A 22,216-nucleotide genomic window follows, 5' to 3' on the forward strand; every position below is an offset into this window, starting at 1 on the left:
ATGCAGCAATTGTCCTTGAAAGAGCAGCTTGCACTTTTGATCAGTAATGATCAAACGCGTAATTTGCTTCGGTACAGATCTAGCAGAGAGTCGTCGCCATCCGTGATGAAAGATATTTTTGATGGAAATGTATACAAGGAGATGAAGAACTTGATGTTTGAAAACGAACTGGATCTGGCGCTTGGACTGTATACAGACGACTTTCAGCCGTTCAAGCGTGGACAGTATTCCATGACAATTGTGCACGTAGTTTTACTCAATCTTCCTCCCGAGAAACGTACAGAAGACAAGTACATGCTTCAAGTCTGCGTTACACCTGGTCCCAATAAGCCTGCAGACATCTTTAGCTTTTTGGAACCATTTCTTACTGAAGTGCGCGAACTTTCCGAGAGTGGCATGATTGTACGGATAGGAAGCGGTACACTCAAAGTGAAAGGACATCTTATGTTTGTTGGTGGAGATATTCCTGCGGTTGCCAAGATGTGTGGGCATGCTGGTCATAACCATTATCATGGTTGCCGATTCTGCACTATCCGTGGGGTATACACAGAGAATCGCATGACATTTCCACCCGTTTTTAAAGTAAGGTCATAAATATAGATTCGCATGAATGGAGATATAACTGCTTGTTAGAATGGAAGAGATGAAGCTCAAGCTGACCACCGGCCCAAAGCAAGCATTCGTCTCTCACAAACATTTCAAATCTCCGATCAATGCCTTGGTCAACAGAAGGCAAGCCCATTTGCAACATTGTCATCGTTCCATGGTGCAACTTTCTTTCCGGTTGACCCTATGCACCTGCTCGGTCCCGGGATTGGTAAGCAGCTCTGGCGACTTATCCTTGGTGACTATGGCGAATCCGCAAATCCCTTCTATCTGTCGCCCAAAAATCGCCAATTGATTGGAGCCAGAATTGCGGCCTCGAGAAGTCTGATACCATCTTCTTTTGCCGGTGACTGTGGCGATGTAGCAACTCAAAGCGGCTTCTACCGTGCAGTGGATTGGATTCACTTTGTGCGATTTTTCGTTCCAACTATTGTACTTGAATTCTACACAGATCCTGGTGTCCGGAAAGCCATTATTGATCTGAGCGAGATCTACTGCTACGCGCTTAGTCGTGAACTCTCAGTAGACCAAATCAGGTCATTGAAAGCCACTGTCTTTTCATGGACTGCATGGCTGCACGAACAAGTGCGCTCAAAGAAAATTGCTGCTGCTGTGTTCACGGTAAATCAACATTACTTGAGTCATTTATACAAGATCATTGAAAGACTTGGACCTTTGCCTTTTACGGCGGCTTTCGCGATGGAACGAGCTATCGGTGAATTGAAACGAAGAATCCATTCCAAGAGACATACAGGAGCGAATGCTGGCAATGTATTTGTCGAGCTTTCTGCTGTCAGAGGAAGAAAAAGACTGGAGGATAATGATGACAACGACAACGACCTCAGTGACGTGCCCGCTTCTAATACGAGAAAAAGGAATGTCATTGCCCTGTCTGATGTTGCCAATGGTCCGGAAATCTGGAGTCCGTTTGCCCAGCAGTCGATTGCCGAACTGCAGTGCAAGAGCCAGTTGCGCAACTTTTGGGCCTGGCAATGCCAATCTTACGATGGAATTCAAATCGATGAAAATGAAATCGTGGAAACCGGAAGCTATCTGTTTAGCAACGGGAGGGTCTTTGGTGGAATCACCAGAGAATCCTTCGTCTATCTGCATGTTTGGGTCGACACTGACAGAAGTGCTCGACACGGTTCCATCCGCCAAGCGCAGAGAAAATATTTTGGCGATCTCAAGCTATTTTTTTGCCATACCTTTCAGGGGCGTGAAAAAATGCTTGCGTTGGTCGAAGTCTGCAAGACGGTGAAAGTGGATGGTTGTTGCTGGCCATACAAGACGGAGTCTGGTGGCTCAAAGCTCGTGATCGTTGGCGTCGAGTGTGTTGTCGGGCCTGTAGGCCGAGCAAAAGGCTCAGGTACCCGGGAACATCTTTATTGGACCCAGAAAACGGAAGAAATTCCAATCGATTACGAGTTATCGTACATTCGTTAATCAACTTTATCAAGAAATCTTTTTGGAATACCTTTTAAATACTCGTGACTGTTATATTCAATTTTTTGAATCGTTTGTGAACATTCGAACCTGCAATATTCAAAAAATCGAATACTCGAATATTTTTGGAATACTTTTTTTCTAAGGTGTTACTTTCCCTTCATATTATTGCAAATATCAGGTGCAATAGATTATCAGAATTATATGTTTTATTCACTTGGTCCTAAACAGTCATGATTGTTGTATGCTACGGCCATATCACCCACAAATAAAAGCATGACAGACAAGTGATTATAACAGCTTGGACTTTCATTGAGTTCCATCTATGCAGTATGTTATACTGATCGCAACAAAGTTTTACCAGTGCTATGGAGTGCTATTATCTTTCATACACTTTTTGAAGCATTTATCCTTGCTTTGTAGGGTATAAAAGATCAAAGTGCTCCAAACTCCCTTTGCAATGGGTGCAAATGCATCTCTTTGGTGGTTTGAAGCGGATCGGGAATTCAAAGTCTCTGCAATGGCTGTCACGGTGTGCATTTTTTTCCCTCTTCATTGTCCGAAAAAGCAGCTTCCCTGATCTCTTTTGGCTGCGCCATTTGCATTTAACAAGATCCACAGTATGCCACCCAAACCGAACAGCTCAAAGTATAAGAAACCTCTGACGTCCCTTGATCGCAAAGGTATAAATCGCAATCGTATATGCTACAGCCCTATTTTTACAGTTACTCACTGATTCTTTTGTTTGTACAGCGAAAAAGAAGAAAGCGGAACTCATTCACAAGGCGACCGTCAAAAGTCAGTACTATAAAACGATTGCCAAAGAGAAAGATGTATTGGAAGCGCCCGATTACGTAAAGGAAATCTTTGGTGAGAGAACCATTGACGACCAAGGCAATGTCGTCGAGTACGAGGCTGCCAAAGGCGTGAAGCGAAAGGCCAAAGCAACCGACGATGTCAAAGAGGACGAAAAAGTATTTTACCTGGACGAATCGTCTTCATCGGAAGAAGAGGATGACGAGCAAGAGCAGGGAAAAGCAAAACAGAAAAAGGATGTAAAAGGCAAAGGCAAACAGGAGAAGAAGAACGAGAACAAAAGGTGAGAAATAGAAAAATTCCGGCTACTGAGATCTTTCTCAATGTTCGTTCAACTCACATTTGATTGGGTCACGAATTCGTAGAAGTAAGCCCAATCCTTTCAAAGAGCAGATGGAACGACGTGAAAAGGAGCGCCAGGAAGCATTGCAGAAGCGAGCGGAACGTGAAGAAGAGTATCAGGCCAAAAACAAAGCTCGAAAACAGTATTACAAAGAACGAAATCGTGAGCGTGGCAAGATGTTGGCCAAAAATAGTAAAGGTCAACCCAACATGGCCACGCAGATGGAAATCTTGCTTGGAAAGATCAAGAAGCAGGTTTCCAAGTAACTCCCCACAAGGAAAATACCATATTCTCATTGTCATCCTTCAAACCTCATTTTTATGGCACATCATCTTTCAATAATCAAACTAGTAGACTCGCTGCATCACAAAATCTTTTTGCGTTTTTCTTGTTATATTTCTGAGCGTTCGGGTGCAAATCGAGCGATGATCATCTTACAGTGCATTGGCAGAGGATCTCGAATAACAGCAACACCATGCACACCGATATTAATGCGCATGGTACTTTGCATAACAATCATATGCATACTGCAACGAAGGAAATACCAAGCGCTGTGGTTCATATCCACTACCTTGTGTGCATGATGTCAACGCATAAACGACGACCAACCTAAGCGACGATGACCTTGTTGCCACACCCGCAATGAACCAGGATGAACAGTTTTCTGCTGTAAACACTCCTTTGGGATAAGCAGAATTTTTTGGTGAAAATGGCCAGTGCTTTGATTCCGAAGGGTCAAGGAGGCTGAATGTTGCACGGGATGAAAGCAAGGGTTACTGGCAGCAGTCGCTATTTTTGATTTCGTTACACGGCGGCAAAATACCCAACCTGGATTTTTTCTTTGCCTTAAGGAAGGAAGCTGTCATCATGAGGAATACACCGTACAAGAGTTTGCTTTGCTGAACACAGACTTGCCGATAAAATCGTGATCTGAGGTGTTCAATGAGCACATGCGCATGCTAATTTTTCCAAGACGCTATTTTTGTCCAGACATGACCATCAATCGATCCCCTATTGATAAAAGAGCTATGTATACCACTGATAGATACAGAAGAATATGCACATCGAGATCGGCAGTAATCCCTTGGCCGGTATTTATTGATCCACGGTTCTTTTTTTCTTTACGTTCCTTTCTCAGCTATGTCCATTTTTTCTTTTTTATGGATCATCGCGTTATGGCTCAGTGTTGCTTCAGCTCGTATTATACCAGGCACTTACATTGTGGAATATTCTGAAGGGCATGACGAAACACAATTTATGGAGGATCTTGGATCCATGAAAGAATCGGTTCAAATACGACATACTTACGCCTCATCACTCTTTCGCGGCATGTCATTTACACTAAAAGACAATACATCACACAATAACAGCGCCATAGCATCCCCATCTTCTCAAAATCTGGAAAGCGAGCATCCCGTGCTAACCCACATGGCCAACTACCCAGCCGTCAAACGAATGTATCCTGTGTATGAAATTCCGCGCCCCCAATGGTTATTCAGTGAAGACGGACGCGACCGCCCTTACGAGAACCACATTACCGAATTGAAGGATGTCCATGAAAAACTGCATCTCACCGGCCAAGGCGTCACCGTGTGCGTGCTGGATACAGGTGCAGTGGATCGTTCCGATAGCAATTCTTTTAATTTACCGTGAATAGAAAATATGTGTACTGACGCGTACTTTCTGATACGGCTACTGCATTACAGGCATTGATTATGGCCATCCTGCTCTAGGTGAAGGATTTGGCGAAGGTTTCAAAGTGCGATACGGATATAATCTCGTGGATCCAGATCACGACGATATTCATGCAGGCTCCCATCGATCACCCAATGATCCTTTTGATGTTTGCCTCGGAAATTCTACCGGTACGAAAAATTCTATAACTAGAGTTTGGTTTTCTTCTATCAATGGAGTCTACTCACGATTCTTTTTGAAAAAAAAAAAAAAAAGGTCACGGCACTCATGTCAGCGGTATCATTGGTGCAGTGGATCCTGCCATGGTAAGAAAAGATGGCTACTCGTTGTTAGGGAACATACTTCCCGGACCAGAAAAAAAAAATAACAAGAGACATTCGCTAATGCAATGAGAAGCATTTTACAGGGGTTGCCCCAGATGCCACTTTGGGAGCGTGGCGAATCTTTGGTTGCAAAGAAGGAGCCACAGAGGATACCGTTATTAAAGCAATGGAAATGGCTCGCGATGAAGGTAAACTGTTTTCGCTTTCATTTTATCTCTATAGCCCCTGATGACGTGTCTTTGTGCTTTGGTGAGCTAGGTTGCCATGTTATTAATCTCAGCTTGGGTGTGCAAAGGGCCTGGGCAAGTGATGTGATGGCTCTGGTCGCCGATCGATTGGCGGTTGAAGGCGTGGTTGGTAAAGGACGATAAAAAAAGAGAGTCTACATTGTTGTTTAGCATTCATTGTCGCTTAATTCCAAAGATGTGACATTGAATAGTGGTCGGTGTGGCTGGAAATCAAGGAACCGATGGTGTCTTTCTGCAAAATAGCCCTGGCGGAGGCAATCAAGTGATCTCAGTGGCATCGCTTGACAATTCTTTTTATCCTACCGATGTGCTGACTGTCAATGCTCTCCCCAACGGCACCTATCGTAAGTAATGTCGGTGTAACAAGCCCCAATTCATGTCCTGTGCACTCACAGACACTTTTCCCGCTTCGTGATTCAGCGTTTACACTGTGTACGGCAAGTACGCAGTTCATCAATGGTACCTTGACCACTGTTTTTGTCAACGATTCTATTACCACTGCTTGTGACCCTTCATTGCCTTCTTCCGTGAATGGCAAGATTTTGCTGGCAAGACGTGGTTCATGCCCCTACGAACAGAAATTGCAAAACGCACTGCAGAGTGGTGCTATTGGCATCCTCGTTTACGATGCCGAGTCGACGGCAAAAACGCCTATTCTTGCTCTCACCGAGACGAAATTTCCCTGTGCGACCATCACACGGACGCTCGTGCACTCGTTGACCCCGTTTCTCCAGAATGGCACCACGGAATTAAAAGTAATTATGCCAGGTTACCCCGTGGATGTGGACGTTGAAACGGCCGGTCAAGTGTCGTATTTTTCCAGTATGGGACCGACGTACGATTTGAACCTGAAGCCCAACATTGCCGGGATTGGCCAACACGTCTTCTCGACATTACCTCGCGACATGGATGGCGGATGGGGGTTACGTAGTGGCACCTCCATGGCCGCACCTCATGTTTCAGGTATTGCGGCTCTCATGCTGCAAGCGAGTCGTGAACAAGGGAAACAAATCTCACCACGCTACATTATGGAACATTTGCAAAATCACGCTCGTCCCGCCATGTACAAGGGCGCACCTGATCATCCCGTACGGCAGGGTGCCGGTCTCGTGCAACGTAAGTGCTGTCAAATGCTTCGCTTTGTTGTTGTGCCCTCCTATTTTATTGTATTCTGATACTAATTGGAACCTTGCATCGCAGCATTTACTGCCTTGACAAACTTTATACACATTTCGCCAAGCCAACTGAGTTTCAACGATACTTCACGACTCGACACCAAAACACACACTCTGCAAATCACCAACCACGGCACTACCTCTGTGGGGGCTCATTTACACCACGAACCGTCGTTATCCATTGATACCTTTGACAGTAGTGTCGGTAATTTTGTTCCTGCCGAACCTGCAGAACGTGGTCACGCACGCATTGATCTTGAATTTTCGACGACGGTATTGGAACTCGAGCCAGGCGAAACGGCGGAAATTCAGGTGACGGCCGAATTACCACCCCCGCCGCATCATTACGAAATGTATGGAGGCTACATTGTGCTCAAAACCGAAAGCAACGACACTGTAGGCAGCGTACCGTATTTTGGAATTCTTGGCCGAATGAAAGACTTGCCTTTGTTCGATCAGGGCTATCCTTTCATCGCGAGTTCGGATAAACTGTCCAAGGTTTCTTCGGAGATTTACGAATTCGATATTTCCCAGGATGCCATTTTGCCGTCACTCGTTGTGCGCATGCTCATGGCCACACCCGAAGTTCACATTACCGTCCTGGATGCGGACAACAAGCTTGTTGGCGAATTGGAAGGTAGTCCATTCACATGGGAACGAAGTCGACTGGATGACAAATATTTCGAATGGGTGGTTCAATGGAATGGCAAGGTCAAATCCTCCAACAACGCCACAGGGATATCGACGTCTGAGGCCCAAATGATTGATCATGGTTACTACCGCTTACACATTGAAGCCCTGAGACTCATGGGAGACCGAACGGAAAACAGTGATTGGGAAAAATGGACTTCACGTCTAATTCACATCCACTGAGCCAATGAAGTATTAAAACCAAAAATAAAATAAAAAAAGAAGCCCGCCAAGAAGTATACAAACAAAAAATAGGCAGACAGTTACGAATTTCAACCGAGGATAAAATCATGCCAGAAAGGAAAATACGGGATTTCGAACAGCTTCTTGTTTCTCCTTTCTTTTTTTTTTTCTTGAATGAAAAACTTTATCACCAATACCATCTGTCTCTTGGCAACCTTGATAGCCTTGATTCAGGCCATTACTGTGGATCATCCAAAATATAAGCCTTGTACGTTTGGCCGTGCCATTGCCGGTCGATACATTGTGGAATTTGATGACACTTTTAGCGGGACCTCTAGACAATTTTTGTCGGATTTCGAACAAGGCATGCAGCGCCAACGGCCATCGTTTAAATCGCAGCAGTTACGATGCAATATCACTCAGGAATACACCTCCAACGTATTTCGCGGTGTCTCGTTGCGATTATCGGCCAATCAGCAGCAGCAACTGAATGTATCATCGGCTCAATCCTCTGAAACCGAATGGCTTAAATACATGCTGGAGCAACATTACGTGAAACGAGTTTTTCCCGTAGTGGAAGTGCCTCGACCTGAAGCTGTATATGCAACTCGTGCGGCATTTCCTGGAATTTTTGGTCGCATCGACGACTTGCCTTTCAGTCATGGCATGACCCAAGTGAATCGGGTTCATCGTGAACTTGGATTGTACGGCAAAGGTGTTGTGGTTGGCATCATCGACTCTGGTGCGTCATTTTTTTCGGAACAACAATCAAATGACAGGAGCTAATTCGAATTTTAGGGGTCGATTACAACCATCCTGCACTCGGCGGAGGTTTTGGAAAAGGATACAAAATCCAGTTTGGTGAAGACCTTGTAGGAGACAACTACAATGTAAATGATCCTGATTCGATACAACCCAAACTCACTCCTTTGGATACATGCAAAGGTGCCAATGGTAAGTTTGTTTTTAAAAAAGAAGAAGGTAAATTATTGTAATATTTAAGAGAATCATGGTAGCAGGTCATGGGACTCATGTCGCAGGTATTATCGGGGCCGAAGATAAGAAATATGTAAGTAGAAGAAAAAAAGAAATTACACAAAGCAGAACATCCTCTCCTTGAAGTAGGGTGGGATCGACAAAAAACAAAGATGACTGACAGAAACGAGGAAACAGAATTTCACAGGAGTGGCGCCTCAAGCAACATTGGGCATGTGGCGTGTATTTGGTTGCACAGGCTCAAGCACCAATGATTTAATTATCAAGGCATTGATTTTAGCTTATGAAGCAGGTACGAAAACCATGGGCTGTTTAGATCAACAAAAACAGAGCCTCCAGAAAGCTTATTCTAATTGCTTTTCTTTTTTCCCTCTCGCACGATTCCCCAATTCAGGATGCAACGTTATCAATCTCAGTTTAGGAGAGACCAATAACTGGTCCAATGATCCCACCGCTCTCGTTACCAATCGCCTTGTGGAAAAGGGTGTGTCAGTGATTGCAGCAGCCGGGAATGATGGTCGAGAAGGAGCGTTTATTCTTAGTTCTCCCAGTACCGCTGTCCGTGCCGTATCGGTAGCTTCGGTGGATAACGCCTATGGCCTGGAGCCAATGATGTTGCTTGAAAATGGCGAGCTTTATCGTAAGTAATATAGCAACAATTGCACACGACTCTTAATCCCACTGACCAAACCTTTTGATGGCAGCTTTTTTGGCTTCCAAGGAACACCCTATTATGCCCAATGGCACCGTTGTGAGTTATGACAATTCTTCTACCGAGACCAGTTTGGCCTGCAAAGGAAGTCATCCTTCTTCCGATATCCGAGGAAAGATTGCCCTGGTACGACGCGGTTCCTGCACCTTTGACGAAAAAGCAACCACGGCCGCCCAATTCGGTGCGATTGCTATTCTTGTGTATGATCCTGATCAGGAGAAGGAAGCTTTCCAACCGGGCCTGAAGACGGGTCCCATCCCTGCTGCTGGTATCTCTCTCACCGCCGGTAATAAGCTGGCCTCCTTGAGTCCAGTCGGCGTGGTGTTCAACAAAGAACTATCGACGGTCCCGCTGTCGACGGCGGGCCGGATTTCCGTATTTTCAAGCGTTGGCCCCACCTTTGAATTCAATCTCAAGCCCGATATTGCCGGTGTAGGCGGCATGATCTTTTCTACTTTACCCCTATCTCTGGGGGGTTACGGCACATTGTCTGGTACATCCATGGCCACTCCCTATATTACTGGATGCTTTGCATTGTATCTGCAAGCGCATCCAAACACGGACCCTGCGACCATTGCGGAGCAGTTCAAGAACTATGCTGCCCCGGCACCGTACAATGACACGTTTGATAATCCTTTCCGACAAGGCGCCGGCCTTGTTCAAGGTAAATAAGCCTTATTTACGGTCTTTTTTTTTCATGCACGAAAGAAGCTCACACCATTTTATCTTTTAGCTTTTGATGCTATTGAGCAAACTATGCGTGTGTCGCCATCGCATGTGAGCTTCAATGATACAAACCACCGAAAGGCGCAAGAAATCACCCTGATGAATAATGGAAATCGTTCGGTCACGTATGAATTGGATTCGGTGCGTGCAGTCACACTGTCAGCGTTCAATGGGACGCAAGATTCTGTTTCAGTGAGATCACCGGTCGGTTTTGCAGACCCCATGGGCCGCGTTCTTAGCTCGGCCAGTAAGATTACGGTGAATCCAGGTGAAAAGGTCGTATTTACTCTTGACATGGCCGATTCGGTCGATCCAAAGAGCCTGTACCCTTTGTACGGCGGCTACGTGCGACTGAACCCTACCTCTGGCAGCGAGAAAACGATCCATATTCCGTATGGCGGCGTCATGGGCGATGTTAGCAAGCTGGATATCTTTGCTCCGCACTTTCCGTTTTTAGCATTACCAAAAGACGTAGGCAGTGGGATGAGCAATACGACATCGTTCCATATCAGTCCTCCCTCCAACAGTAGCGATCCGTGGCTAGCAATCCTGATCCGTATGAACATGGGCACCGAGCGCTTGGAGACCGATATCGTGACAGACAACGGGGACGTTATTGGCTACCTAGACTCTTACAGCTACCTCCCTCGCAACACCGACGATGAAGACGACTACATGTTTGTAGACTATTGGGATGGCACCATTTTAAAGCGAGAAAATTTCGTGGATCGTACTATGGTCAACAGTGGAACATATCGCATGCGGTTCCGTGCTCTCAAGCTGCTAGCTGATCCAGATTTACCTGAAAGCTGGGAAACAACCACATCAGTCCCTATTGTCGTCTCTAACTAAAGGGCTGATCCACGCCCCCACCCTCTCTGTAATGATTTCAAACTCCTACCGCAAACCTTAATTTTTTTGATGCACCTCTCTCCATGTCTGTCAAAGAACATGTCAAAGGAAGGACTGTGTTTAAAAGAGCCATTGAGATTTTTTTTTTCAAGCTTTGTTTTTTTATTTATTACAAATAAATATGCTATAACAGCTGTACTATCCACATGTATATGAAAGAAGGAAGGTCTTTGAACTAGAGCAAAATTAGAGACCAGTGGTGGCATTTGAAGGGTGAGAAAAAGATCAGCAGGAAAAGCAAGTAGTGGCTTGTCGGATGTGAGTCAGATCCAAAAAACGAGAAATGGAAGGAACAAAAAGCCCGGCTGCTGGTGAAATTGGGTTCAATGTTTTCTTGTTGGATACCACACATAAACTCTCCCACTTTAACACCTCTAGTGTCCCATGGCTTCCGGTAAGTCGTTTTGTTGGTCTCTCTCCCTTGGTATTCTTTATACCAGCACCAACGCAGTACACTAACTCAATAGACACGCGGGGTTCTTGGTTTTTTTCTTGCTCTCCAGATAAGCTTACAATTCTCTTGGTCGGTTCTGGCGGTCGCGAGCATGCCATTGCATGGAAACTTTCCCAGTCCAATCAAGTTGCTCACATCTATGTTGCTCCCGGTAATTATTGGCCCATTTCTTTTTTTTTTGGCGAACGAATGGGGGCTTCCCTTGGAAATGCAAAACTAACAGAAGCACCTTTCTTTTTTTTTTCTTTTTTGACTAGGCAACGGTGGTACTGCCAACGGTAGCAAAGTGACGAATGTTGACATTGGTGTGAGCGACTTTGCCAAGTTGACTGAATTTGCTGTGCAAAACAACGTAAGTGCATGGTCGATAAGGCGGACATCGAAGCTTATGCTAAAACGCTGACAACGATGGTTCAGGTCGATTTGGTGATTCCCGGTCCCGAACAACCGATTGTCGAAGGAATCCAAACTGCTTTTAGAAAAGGTAAGAATTGAAGGCGCAATGGGTGTATACGTATAGTCTGGTATCGTGGATGACTTATCGTTTTATTTGCACTCAGTGGGTATTCCATGCTTTGGTCCTTCTGCCAAAGCCGCCCAGATGGAAGGTTCAAAGACTTTCTCCAAGGATTTTATGAAGAAGCATAACATTCCCACAGCAGCTTATGAGGTAGGTTATCCATACCTTGATTCGCTAACTATCTGTCGACTTTTCTGACTCTTTGTGCAATAGAACTTTACCGATTTCGAGAAAGCCAAGGCTTATGTTGAATCGGTGGATCATCAAGTCGTGCTCAAGGCCTCCGGTTTAGCCGCCGGCAAGGGTGTATTGATCCCTACGACCAAGGAAGAAGCCATTGCTGGTTTGAAATCCATCATGGTCGACAGGGAATTCGGCGCGGCCGGCGATGAAGTGGTCGTGGAAGAGTATCTCGAAGGTGAAGAGTTGTCCGTTTTGGCTTTCTCGGACGGTTACACCGTGGTCCCTTTACCTCCTGCCCAGGATCACAAGCGTGCTTTGGACGGTGATCAAGGCCCCAACACTGGTGGCATGGGCTGCTACGCTCCTACCCCCATTGGTACCAAGGAATTGGTGGATGAAATCAAACGCACCATTTTGAAGCCCACCATTGATGGCATGCGTCGTGACGGTAAGGAAACAATAAAGGAACAAGTTGTAGCCAGACAGATTGCTCACTGTTGAATTAATGATGGCAGGTTTCCCCTTTGTCGGTATACTTTTCACGGGAATCATGCTTACCAGCTCTGGACCCAAGGTTTTGGAGTACAATGTGCGTTTTGGCGACCCTGAAACCGAGGTGGTTTTGCCTTTGCTTGGCGATGAGACGGATTTGGCTGAGATCATGATGGCTTGTGTGGAAGGTCGCTTGGATGCGGTTTCCATCACCATCAAACAGGCCTTTGCTGCTACGGTCATCATTGCTTCCGGAGGTTATCCTGGTAGTTATGCTAAGGGCAAGCAAATCACGATTCCTGCCACCACCGAGGACGTGACGGTGTTCCATGCTGGTACCGCTTTGAAGAACGGTCAGTTGGTGACGGCCGGAGGTCGCGTGCTTGCCGTGTCGGCTGTTGCTTCTTCGCTCCGCGAAGCCGTGGACAAGGCTTACGGCGGTGTCAAGTCGATCCAGTTTGAAAATATGCAATACCGTACCGATATCGCGCATCGCGCCTTTAAGCATGCTGACAAGGAAGCGAACAAGGCCGGTCTTTCCTATGCTGATGCCGGTGTCTCCATTGATGCCGGTAACCTTTTGGTGCAAAAGATCAAACCTCTGGTCAAATCGACCAAGCGCGTCGGTGCTGATTCCGATATTGGTGGTTTTGGTGGCCTTTTTGATTTGAAAGCCGCCGGTTTCCGTGATCCTATCTTGGTATCGGCCACCGATGGTATTGGTACCAAGTTGAAGATTGCTCAGGAATGCAATATCCACGATACCGTCGGTATTGATTTGGTGGCAATGAACGTCAATGATTTGATCGTGCAAGGCGCTGAACCTCTGTTCTTCCTCGATTACTTTGCTTGCGGTAAATTGGAAGTCGATGTGGGCAAGGACTTTGTGGCCGGTGTCGTTGAAGGCTGTCTTCAGTCGGGTGCGGCTTTGGTGGGTGGCGAAACGGCGGAAATGCCCGGTCTTTACTTGCCTGGTGATTATGACGGTGCCGGTTTTACGGTGGGTGCCGTGGAACGTGCCAAGATTTTGCCTCGCATGGATCTGATCAAGCCTGGTGATGTGGTGTTGGGTCTGGCCTCCTCCGGTGTTCACTCCAACGGTTTCTCCTTGGTTCGTAAGATTGTGGAATCGCAACCTGGCTTAACCTATCATTCAAGCTGCCCTTGGGAGAAATCCAAGACCTTGGGTGAAGTGTTGTTGACGCCCACTCGTATTTACGTCAAGCAGTTGTTGCCTGTGGTCCAGAAAGATTTGATCAAGGCCATGGCTCATATTACTGGCGGTGGTTTCTTGGAAAATATTCCCCGCGTGATGCCCAAGGATCTCGGTGTGGTCATTGATGCTCAATCGTACGAATTGCCTCCTATTTTCAAATGGCTCAAGCAAGCCGGTAACCTTTCGGCCCATGAAATGTCCCGCACGTTCAACTGTGGTGTTGGTATGGTGATTGTCGCCGATCCCGAACACGTCCCTGAAATCAAACGCTTGTTACAAGAGGCTAACGAGCAAGTGTATGATCTCGGCAAAGTGGTGGCAAGATCCGATTTGGATGGTCAAGAAGTCCAAGTTCGCAACACCGAAACGTGGTAAAATGAAAAGCAATATCAAAAGAAAGAGCATTCTCCGATAGAAAACAAAGAAAAAAAAGGAAAACAAACTCTCAATGCTTATCGGTCTGTACATAATAAAACCAATCTCCTGAAAAATTGAAAAAGAAATGATCAAGCGAAAAAGAAAATCATTTGTAACAACGCACATTCAATGGCGCACTTTTGAAGTTTATGTCGTTTTTTTTTTTTCGCCGTTGCGATAGCTTAGGAAAGCGAGCGATATGATGTATTACACTTGTATCAACCGAATGCTAGCTAGTCCACTTGAAAAAGGGTCAGAAAGGCCAGGAAAAGGACGAGATGGGAAACAGGCCATTGTGTATCATAACTCGCTTTTTACTGTTGCGGCCCCTTGGAATCAAGAACACTTAATTATTGCTTCAATGGAAGATTATATAAGTTTTTGTAAAGCTTTTGTATATAATATGTTTTCTCGAAGAAAAAAGCTCTGTGTTCTGTGTGCCCTTTTGTTTTGATGTACTCACTGATCATGAACCCCAGCTGCTTAAACGGCATGCGAGCATCTCTTCCCAACAGCTGCGGTGCAATATAGCAATTTCCCCCGTGTAGGAAATGGTATCAACTGTCGTTATTTTCTAACTTTGGTATGTAACTCAAATCGTTGAATGAAAAGAGTCGAGATAACGTTGAATGCGGCAATGATAACACATGCAAGAAAAGTGTATCGAAGGGCGGTTTGATAAGTCTCAAGGACAATCTGCAAGATGTCCTTAGGAAGCAGCTGTCGGATTTCGGTCATGGATTGACGGGCAATCTCGATATACTGTTGTTTAAAATGGTTCAATATCCGTCAGATCCTTATCGCTAACTCTTTGTGTATTCCGTTTCTCCACGCAACCATCCCTCTCTTCTTTCTGATGCATCGGTTCTTTTTTTTTTTCACCGTCATTATCCATTTGCTTTGTCACATATCCGATTTTTTTCATGCTTCCAGCCCTGCATCTCCACCCCCCCCCCAAATCCCCTGCTGCTACATTCTTTGAAATTGTCCCTACCTTGTCAGCATTGGGACCTGTAATCTTTTCGCTCAATTCGCTCTTCACAATGGCCTGGAAAATAGCCGAAGTGGCGGAGATACCAATAACACCGCCCACCGAACGGAAGAGATAAGACATCGACGTGACAGTAGCCATTTCTGGAAAGCTTCATGATTAGCTTTGCACTTTTTTTCCAGATCGAAATCATCAGATCACGAATGCTTACCGCCTTGACCAACGCAGGATAGCATGGCAATAAGGGTGGTAGTGATAAGGACACCCATTGAGAACCCATCCATGAGCAGACAAATGAGCAAAAACCAAAGCGGGGTGGTCGTTGTCCAGCAGGTAAAACCGATCATGGATACAAAAGACATCACAGCCGCCACAATTGTAATACTGCGGTACTCGCCGGTACGTGACATCCACATACCGCACAGTACAGATCCAGTGGAACCAAGGGCAATTTTAGGTAAAAAGAACAAACCAGCTTGAGTAGGTGAGTAGCCCATCAATCCCTAGCGAGTAACAAAACCGCAAAAACGCAGTTGAATAGAAATGCACTTTTTCCATCTGTCACATTAAAAATTACCTGGAAATATAATGGGGTAACGTAGATAAGAGAAGTCGAACTCATGATGGTGCAGAGGTTTGTCATGGAACAGGCCAAAGGGGTGCGGCTAGAAATGATTTCCCAGGGCATAAGCGGATACAGTGCCACCTTGGCTTCAATGATACAGAACAGCACGGCCAACACTACAGAAGCCACCAAGCAGCCGACGACAAGAGGATCTGTCCATGATCGCAAATTACCACCGAGAGACGTTGCCAATAAGAAAGCAATTACAGACAGAACAATAGTAATAGCGCCAAGATAATCAATCTTTTTCAATCTTTCCCAAAGCGTGGTCGGGGGTTGTTCCGCGAGATTATAGTTGGTCAGCAAGCAGGAAGCCACATAAATGGTCACGAGAAGGAAAGGCAAGTTGATGTAGAAGCAATAACGCCATCCAATGGTGTCAGTAATAAATCCGCCCAACGGTGCACCGACCACAGAACCGACCTACAGGAACGATCAGACGGGAATGGGTCAGCTGAGTTGATAATCCAGAACCGTCGTGCATCTCTTTTTTTTCGTAACCTAGCACTTACAGCGTATGCAATGTTTCCGTAACCCTGGTAAGTACCTCGGTAGCGCAAAGGAACAAGGTCACTGGTAATTACCGTTGTCATCTAAAACATCGTGGGAAGCCGTTCAGTTTCTCAGTGATATTTTTTTTTCCATTGCCACGGTGACAAGGTGGCACACAACCTGACACTTACCGTGTTAATACCTCCACCACCGATACCAGCAACGGCACGTGCGAAAACGAGACTCCAAAGACCGTTCGCAGCTCCGCAAAGCCCGGATCCAATGAAAAACACTGAAGTAGCAAACATCAAAGCGGTTTTGCGACCAAAAACGTCCGAGATGCGGCCATCTAACAAAAAAGAAATTCATGGTGGCCCAAATTCAGCTTACTCCATTCGTCAACGCTTTAAAAAATTAAGAAGCGAAAAATCTGTGCGACAGGTCACACTTTCATGCTTACACAATGGCTGCAAAGCGGTATAACTCAGCATGTAAGATGTAGCAATCCAAATAATCTCATTTGACCTGAATCCATTCGTCAATAAACCAAAAAGACTGCATTACCAAATTCCTTTCAAATTCGCCCCTGGATTAACAACTCACTTTTTAAATTCAGTGCCAATCTGAGCATAAATGGTGGCAACAATGGAAGAATCGAGCGAAGATAACGAAACACCGATCCAAAGACTAATGCACATTTGTTATGATGACAAAAAATAATCGAAAAGGGTGCATTCGTGGAAAAAGCGGTGCTTTCTTACCCCAATAACACGGTGTAGAGTGATGCACCATTCAGTCTGGAGCTGACCAAGTCCTCTTCAGCGATATTATATGTTCCTGTGGAGGAAGACGGGTTGATCGGATCGTTATCTTTGCTGAGAATGGACGGTGAGTTGGAAGTGAGAATTGTCACATGGCCGTCACTCAGGCTGCTGGTACTGCTGCGACTAGAAGAATGATAGTTGGGACGTTCTTCCCCGAGAAGAGGTCGACTCTCCTCTCGCTGCGTAGTCATAATAAAGGACGTGAAAGAAAAAGGAAAGCGGAACAACAAAAAAAAAAGATGAAAAATTTAGGGTTTATCGCAATTGAAACATTTTTTGGTTTGTTGTGTCTCCGATTCACAGGCCGAATCGTAGCATTTCCGTCGCCCGGACCTGAAGGTTGGCAAAAGTCAAGGAGGCTTACCATGTGCAGCAGTGATGCGGTTATACATTGCGCCGACAGTGACAACAGTATTACGCTCACATCGAAGAAATAATAATCAGATGGGTTCCAAAGCAACCTACCGTATTCCATTCTTTGGTCGCCTAGTTTCCTATTACGGAAATTCTTTTCTGCATCTTTTCCGTGAGATGTCTCTCTGTTATATTTTTAAATGTAACCCCAAGTCCAACGGCCCCTGCAGTCCTCAATCGGAACATCTCTCATCATCATATCATACCAACATCACGTATCTATTATCAGAGCACAAAGGAGCGCCAAAATGTCACGAAACAAACATCGAATCAAAATTCCGTCTCAGAATTCTACCCCACACAAGGCTGTATGTTTCATGAGCTGGATGGCTACGACTAAGCAATGCTGAAAATACAGGTGCAGTAGGTGTAATTCATCAAAAAGCGATTCACCAGTTGCTGCGATTTAAATTTTTTGAGATTAAGCATAATACTCATTTCTTTTTCTTCCAACAAAACAAAATAGGATACCTTTCTTTAAGCAAATTGTGTACAGCCATTGGGTTCCATCGACATGGTCCTCATTGAGTTTATCGGATATTGCTTCAGTAGACTGCATAACACATACTCTATAATGGCTCGACCAATCGGTGTCACTACGCAATCGATGGTAAAAACGGCACCCTGGTTTGTGCGACAATAGTTAGATTTTTCATCTCAGAAAGTGCCAATTTACAGTTAAAGGTTCACTGCAACTGCCACTACAGAAACTGCTGATACCAATTGTGGTTCATGATGTCAATGCGGTAGATGTTTTAATTTCAAAAAAAAAGATGCACACTGTTGGATCTGGTCCATCTGGTAGAACAATCTGCAAAACTCATTTACAGTTTATTCAACTTTGAAGTCGCAAAAAGTTGGTGTCAAATGACCAACAATTAAAATTGGAGAACCAGCAATGAAAAATCAGATTGATAAAAAAAGGTTGGGAAATCGTCACCAAGTCAAAAAACTATGGACAGGTGGACGAGAATTGGGAAAAGAGCAAGTCGATATGGCAGTATAGCAAAATGTTGAATGCAGCTGGCTTACCTGTAAACAGCTACAGGTCTTCGTTGCCGTGAAAACCCAACCAAATGAGCCCTGACGGAATCCGCAGTACTGTTCATCGCTTGTCAAACGTGGAGAGCATTCGCCGGAACGTTCGATGGTCAGCCAGTTGAATAAACTCCTATATGAAATCATATTTAGTATACAAACTTCTATTCTTTAGGATTAACAAGCTTGAGTTCACCTGCAGCTCAATGCAGCCAAAAAAAAAAAGACAGTGTCGGAGAAACAGATGATCTTGAAAGGTATTTGGGAGGTTCGAGGAAACGGAAGAATTTTGACAGACGTGGTGCGGTGTATAAACTTTTAAGCCTGTCACTTCTGGAGGGATCATCGCATCAGCTGCGAAGTACAGAAAAAAAAGGGCGGTAATACAAGAAACAATCGTGTATCTTTGGGTTTTTTCCTGCGATGCAGTAAAAGAACAAGGGACGGTAATAGAACACAACCCCAAAGAAGCAAACAGAAAACTTTTGATGTCTGCCAATCAAATGAGAAGGACCGTGAACCGAGGATCGGTACTACAAGAAGTTTTGTGGTCTCTTGCATTCGAATAAGGAAGTCTCAAAACATCCGCTGCAATGCACAGTAGTAAAGAAAACCAAAAAAGAACGGGCAAGGAAGAACCGACCTTACACAGGTGTGTGTGACCAATGTGGACAAAGAGGCTCGTCGAGCAAAGCATACGGCGCTCACGAAAGGATCAATGTTAGTAAGCTTGAACAGATCTTCTTCATCAAAACTTTACTGCAATACATTTCTCGAAATACGAGACATTACAGAAAGTTGTTAAACGTTGGTGATCTTACTACCTTGGATCGTTTCTTTTATGAATCATTATCTTCTGCGATTTCCAGCGACAAGCAATACTGTATCACCATTTCCTCATGAAATTTTTTACGGTTTTTCATTATGGCAAGGCAAACCGGTATTTGGAATGCCATCCCACTGCCAAACAAGTACATTACTAATTGTATTTCTTCGATCTTTCCCTTTTCATCGTTACTGTTCGACCGTTCAGAGCACCATGCCACAATTTATGTCATTATGGCCGATATAACTGGTACATTTTATGGTAAGAGGGTTGTGCAACCCGGATTTTATTTGCGGGCACGTCACGGCAGCGGTGCCTACAAGGGATGGAATTAAGCTTAGAAATCTTAGAGTCAGGGAAGCTGGGGTCCAGTCGGAGTCATAGTTATTTTAGAGGCTTCATAATTTTGGGCATGAATCGTCTGGTGTAGATTCGACAGAACAAACTGGCGGATGTTGGTGGGGGAGAAGGGAGCGTTGTCAAAAATAAATTTACAATGAGCGGTCCAGATTCCCAAAAGGATGGTAGCGATAACGGTCTATCCGGGGATGATAGGCGGTGAGGTGGGGAATGAAAACATGAATAGTTCTTGGTACGGTGCTGTACTGTACCAGTTACCATGGCTCTTACCACTAAACTCAACGAGGGGGCCGAAAGACCCTCTCAAATAACAACCACGGCCACTGAGCAAACCAACTCAAAAGCTACGCCGGTCTCGTTTCGTTCCTACTCCCAGGCAAAACCAAAGGACACCGCGTTAACTCCCTAACCACCGTTTCTTCTGCTACCCTAGTCAACCGTACTTCCCTCCCTCTTCTCCGCCGCGGCTCAGAAGAATACAGTCTCAACCTACCTGCCCCCGCTAAACTGCTGGCCTATGCGGATGATGTATTCCTCTTTCTTCACGACAGCAATGATTTAAATTGCTGTATCCAACATCTTCAGACCTACGCCGTTGCCTCCAACGCCAAACCCAACTTTTTGAAGTCTCACGCCATCTCCCCCTCTGGTCGACCATCTGATTTTTGGCGCACAACACTACTCGACAACAACATCCCTTCTTGGCATGACGCAACGACAAACCATTCTTTGGTTTATCTAGCTTATCCCCTGTACAGCACTCCATCCCAGCGGGACCATTTCTCCACTCAACTTCTCCAAATAGTCACTACCCCTTTCACGTATCATGCATGTTGACGTCCTCACAACATCCCACGATACCACATCCATAGAAAATAATTCGCCATGTTGCTAGCTTCATTCCCAACAACATCTCTCAGTCCGTGGTCGCGCCACTGTTCTTAATTCTCCTTTTATCTTCTCTTTGGCACTGTTTGCGAGTGACACCACTCCCAGAATCCTTCTTTTGCTCTTTACGATCTATATGTTCAACCTTTATCACTTCCTGGATGTTTCCTAAAATAGATTACGCTACTTTCCTTCTGCCCCGTAAATATGGCGGTTTAGCAATCTTAGATCCACGCATCCAACACCACAGCCTCCAATTACGATCGCTTCTTCCCTTCATAGACCCGTCCCACCCTAATTTTTCCTTCGTTCACCCATGGATTATGTATCTCGTCACCGCTATTTGCGCACCTTAACGATAGCTTTCTATGCCTTTTTTTTCCCACCTGCACGACCTTCGTCACTAGAGTACAGCACCGTACCAAAAAAAAAAAAAAAGAGGACAGTTTCAATTTCCGCCAATTTTCGCCTCACTTCCTCATGGTTCTTCTACAGCCTTTTGGTTCTTCCCCATACTAAACGATCCTACGCACATTGAATGCGACATTTGTAATACTCAAAATACGCACATGCTTTATATAAAGCAAAAATGAGAAAAAAGCAGAAGAAAATAGAGCAACTGGTCAAACAGACATTTACCACCGGGTGTTACCACCTTCGGTATCGATCACCGCTTGCATTTTCTGATCGTAAATATACTGACATGTATTGTACATGTAGGTTGGATTTTGGGTGACAGGTCTTTGCCCAATTTTTTGGCTCCGGGTCGATTTAGATGACAATTTTCCAGTGTTTCACATTTTTCAGTAGAAGAAGGACTGCATGTCAAGGAAAGAAATGCCCGGATATCAGCAAGAATTCCGGCCCGAGACAAACTCGTCAAACAGAGAAAAAGTCATTTCTCTAGAGGACTGGTCGTAGAAAACAGAACATGTGTCCAATGTGACTCATTTCACAGCAAATCCATGAGGAAGTTCACCTTTAGCTATTTGGAATAACACCTTTGCTCAATTCCCCGAACTCAGCCTGAAATCAAGCAGTCCGTTGCAGCAAGTTCAGTAATCAGAATACTTGGCACCAGAAGCTTCCATCATAGTGCTGAGAGTACGGTGGCCGCGTCATCCTCCCTAGCTCAAGTAGCAGAAGAGTTTATCCGAACGTGCTCCAGTTCGCTTATAATCGATATTTCGAAAAGGCTTTTCTTTTAAGTCGTGCAGAAATTAAATCTGTTTGTGAACTAATGGAGATATCAAACACCAACTACACAATGGACTTGGTCGTTGTCATCAAAGCTTGATTATTTAACTGTGCCACCAAAGTAAACCGGAAAGTAATACACTAGCACAGTAAATAACAGACTTACTGATTTGTTCGAAGACAAACCAGATTGTCAAGCTCTCGCAGTGACTCCTTTTGCCAGTTATCCGCAAAACGAAGATATGCTGCAGGATGAACGCTTTGCCGCGACTCTGGATACAACAACGGATGCTTCAATTCTATTCACTGCAGGTCGTATACAGACATTCGCACGCGATATTTTGACGCCAAGGGGCCAGGTTCCCAAAGTATACAGAGGTTCCCAAATTGGGAAGACTATTCTTACAG

At 45.0% G+C, this 22,216-nt stretch overlaps 7 protein-coding genes across 7 annotated transcripts; 6 read left to right on the forward strand and 1 right to left on the reverse strand.

Moving 5' to 3' along the window:
* Positions 1-294: 294 nt before the first annotated feature.
* BYT42DRAFT_478745 (uncharacterized protein) lies at positions 295-1,392 on the forward strand (the record flags this gene model as incomplete). The annotated part of the gene is made up of 2 exons (XM_051563658.1): positions 295-540; positions 634-1,392. Coding segments are annotated over 2 exons (1,005 nt in total), but the record flags the coding sequence as incomplete, so codon positions are not given.
* Positions 1,393-2,674: 1,282 nt separating this feature from the next.
* BYT42DRAFT_546168 (uncharacterized protein) lies at positions 2,675-3,477 on the forward strand (the record flags this gene model as incomplete). Its single annotated transcript, XM_051565865.1, has 3 exons — positions 2,675-2,735; positions 2,806-3,151; positions 3,234-3,477. 3 exons carry the CDS (start codon positions 2,675-2,677, stop codon positions 3,475-3,477), a joined length of 651 nt encoding a protein of 216 aa, XP_051422794.1.
* A 934-nt stretch (positions 3,478-4,411) lies between these two features.
* BYT42DRAFT_515514 (peptidase S8/S53 domain-containing protein) lies at positions 4,412-7,571 on the forward strand. The gene is made up of 8 exons (XM_051565205.1): positions 4,412-4,820; positions 4,918-5,076; positions 5,162-5,211; positions 5,303-5,417; positions 5,488-5,586; positions 5,669-5,793; positions 5,873-6,593; positions 6,678-7,571. Exons 1-8 carry the CDS (start codon positions 4,469-4,471, stop codon positions 7,523-7,525), a joined length of 2,469 nt encoding a protein of 822 aa, XP_051422795.1. The 5' UTR covers positions 4,412-4,468; the 3' UTR covers positions 7,526-7,571.
* A 104-nt stretch (positions 7,572-7,675) lies between these two features.
* Positions 7,676-10,958, forward strand: BYT42DRAFT_532959 (peptidase S8/S53 domain-containing protein). The gene is made up of 7 exons (XM_051565438.1): positions 7,676-8,267; positions 8,324-8,479; positions 8,545-8,594; positions 8,699-8,813; positions 8,916-9,161; positions 9,226-9,897; positions 9,967-10,958. The coding sequence occupies exons 1-7, from the start codon at positions 7,700-7,702 to the stop codon at positions 10,809-10,811; spliced, it is 2,652 nt and encodes an 883-aa protein (XP_051422796.1). The 5' UTR covers positions 7,676-7,699; the 3' UTR covers positions 10,812-10,958.
* Positions 10,959-11,255: 297 nt separating this feature from the next.
* On the forward strand, positions 11,256-14,111 carry BYT42DRAFT_546171 (phosphoribosylglycinamide synthetase; the record flags this gene model as incomplete). The annotated part of the gene is made up of 7 exons (XM_051565866.1): positions 11,256-11,265; positions 11,375-11,476; positions 11,583-11,677; positions 11,743-11,809; positions 11,886-11,995; positions 12,059-12,476; positions 12,544-14,111. 7 exons carry the CDS (start codon positions 11,256-11,258, stop codon positions 14,109-14,111), a joined length of 2,370 nt encoding a protein of 789 aa, XP_051422797.1.
* A 609-nt stretch (positions 14,112-14,720) lies between these two features.
* On the reverse strand, positions 14,721-17,276 carry BYT42DRAFT_497345 (major facilitator superfamily domain-containing protein; the record flags this gene model as incomplete). The annotated part of the gene is made up of 9 exons (XM_051564490.1): positions 14,721-14,915; positions 15,148-15,287; positions 15,356-15,647; positions 15,722-16,192; positions 16,282-16,362; positions 16,453-16,610; positions 16,722-16,786; positions 16,865-16,948; positions 17,023-17,276. 9 exons carry the CDS (start codon positions 17,274-17,276, stop codon positions 14,721-14,723), a joined length of 1,740 nt encoding a protein of 579 aa, XP_051422798.1.
* A 2,945-nt stretch (positions 17,277-20,221) lies between these two features.
* On the forward strand, positions 20,222-20,521 carry BYT42DRAFT_475275 (uncharacterized protein; the record flags this gene model as incomplete). Its single annotated transcript, XM_051563605.1, has 1 exon — positions 20,222-20,521. A coding segment is annotated over one exon (300 nt), but the record flags the coding sequence as incomplete, so codon positions are not given.
* Between the last annotated feature and the right edge of the window lie 1,695 nt (positions 20,522-22,216).

The sequence above is a fragment of the Radiomyces spectabilis genome, assembly GCF_025331425.1.
Source record: "Radiomyces spectabilis strain NRRL 2753 chromosome Unknown BYT42scaffold_7, whole genome shotgun sequence".
Classification (NCBI taxonomy): Eukaryota; Fungi; Mucoromycota; class Mucoromycetes; order Mucorales; family Radiomycetaceae; genus Radiomyces; species Radiomyces spectabilis.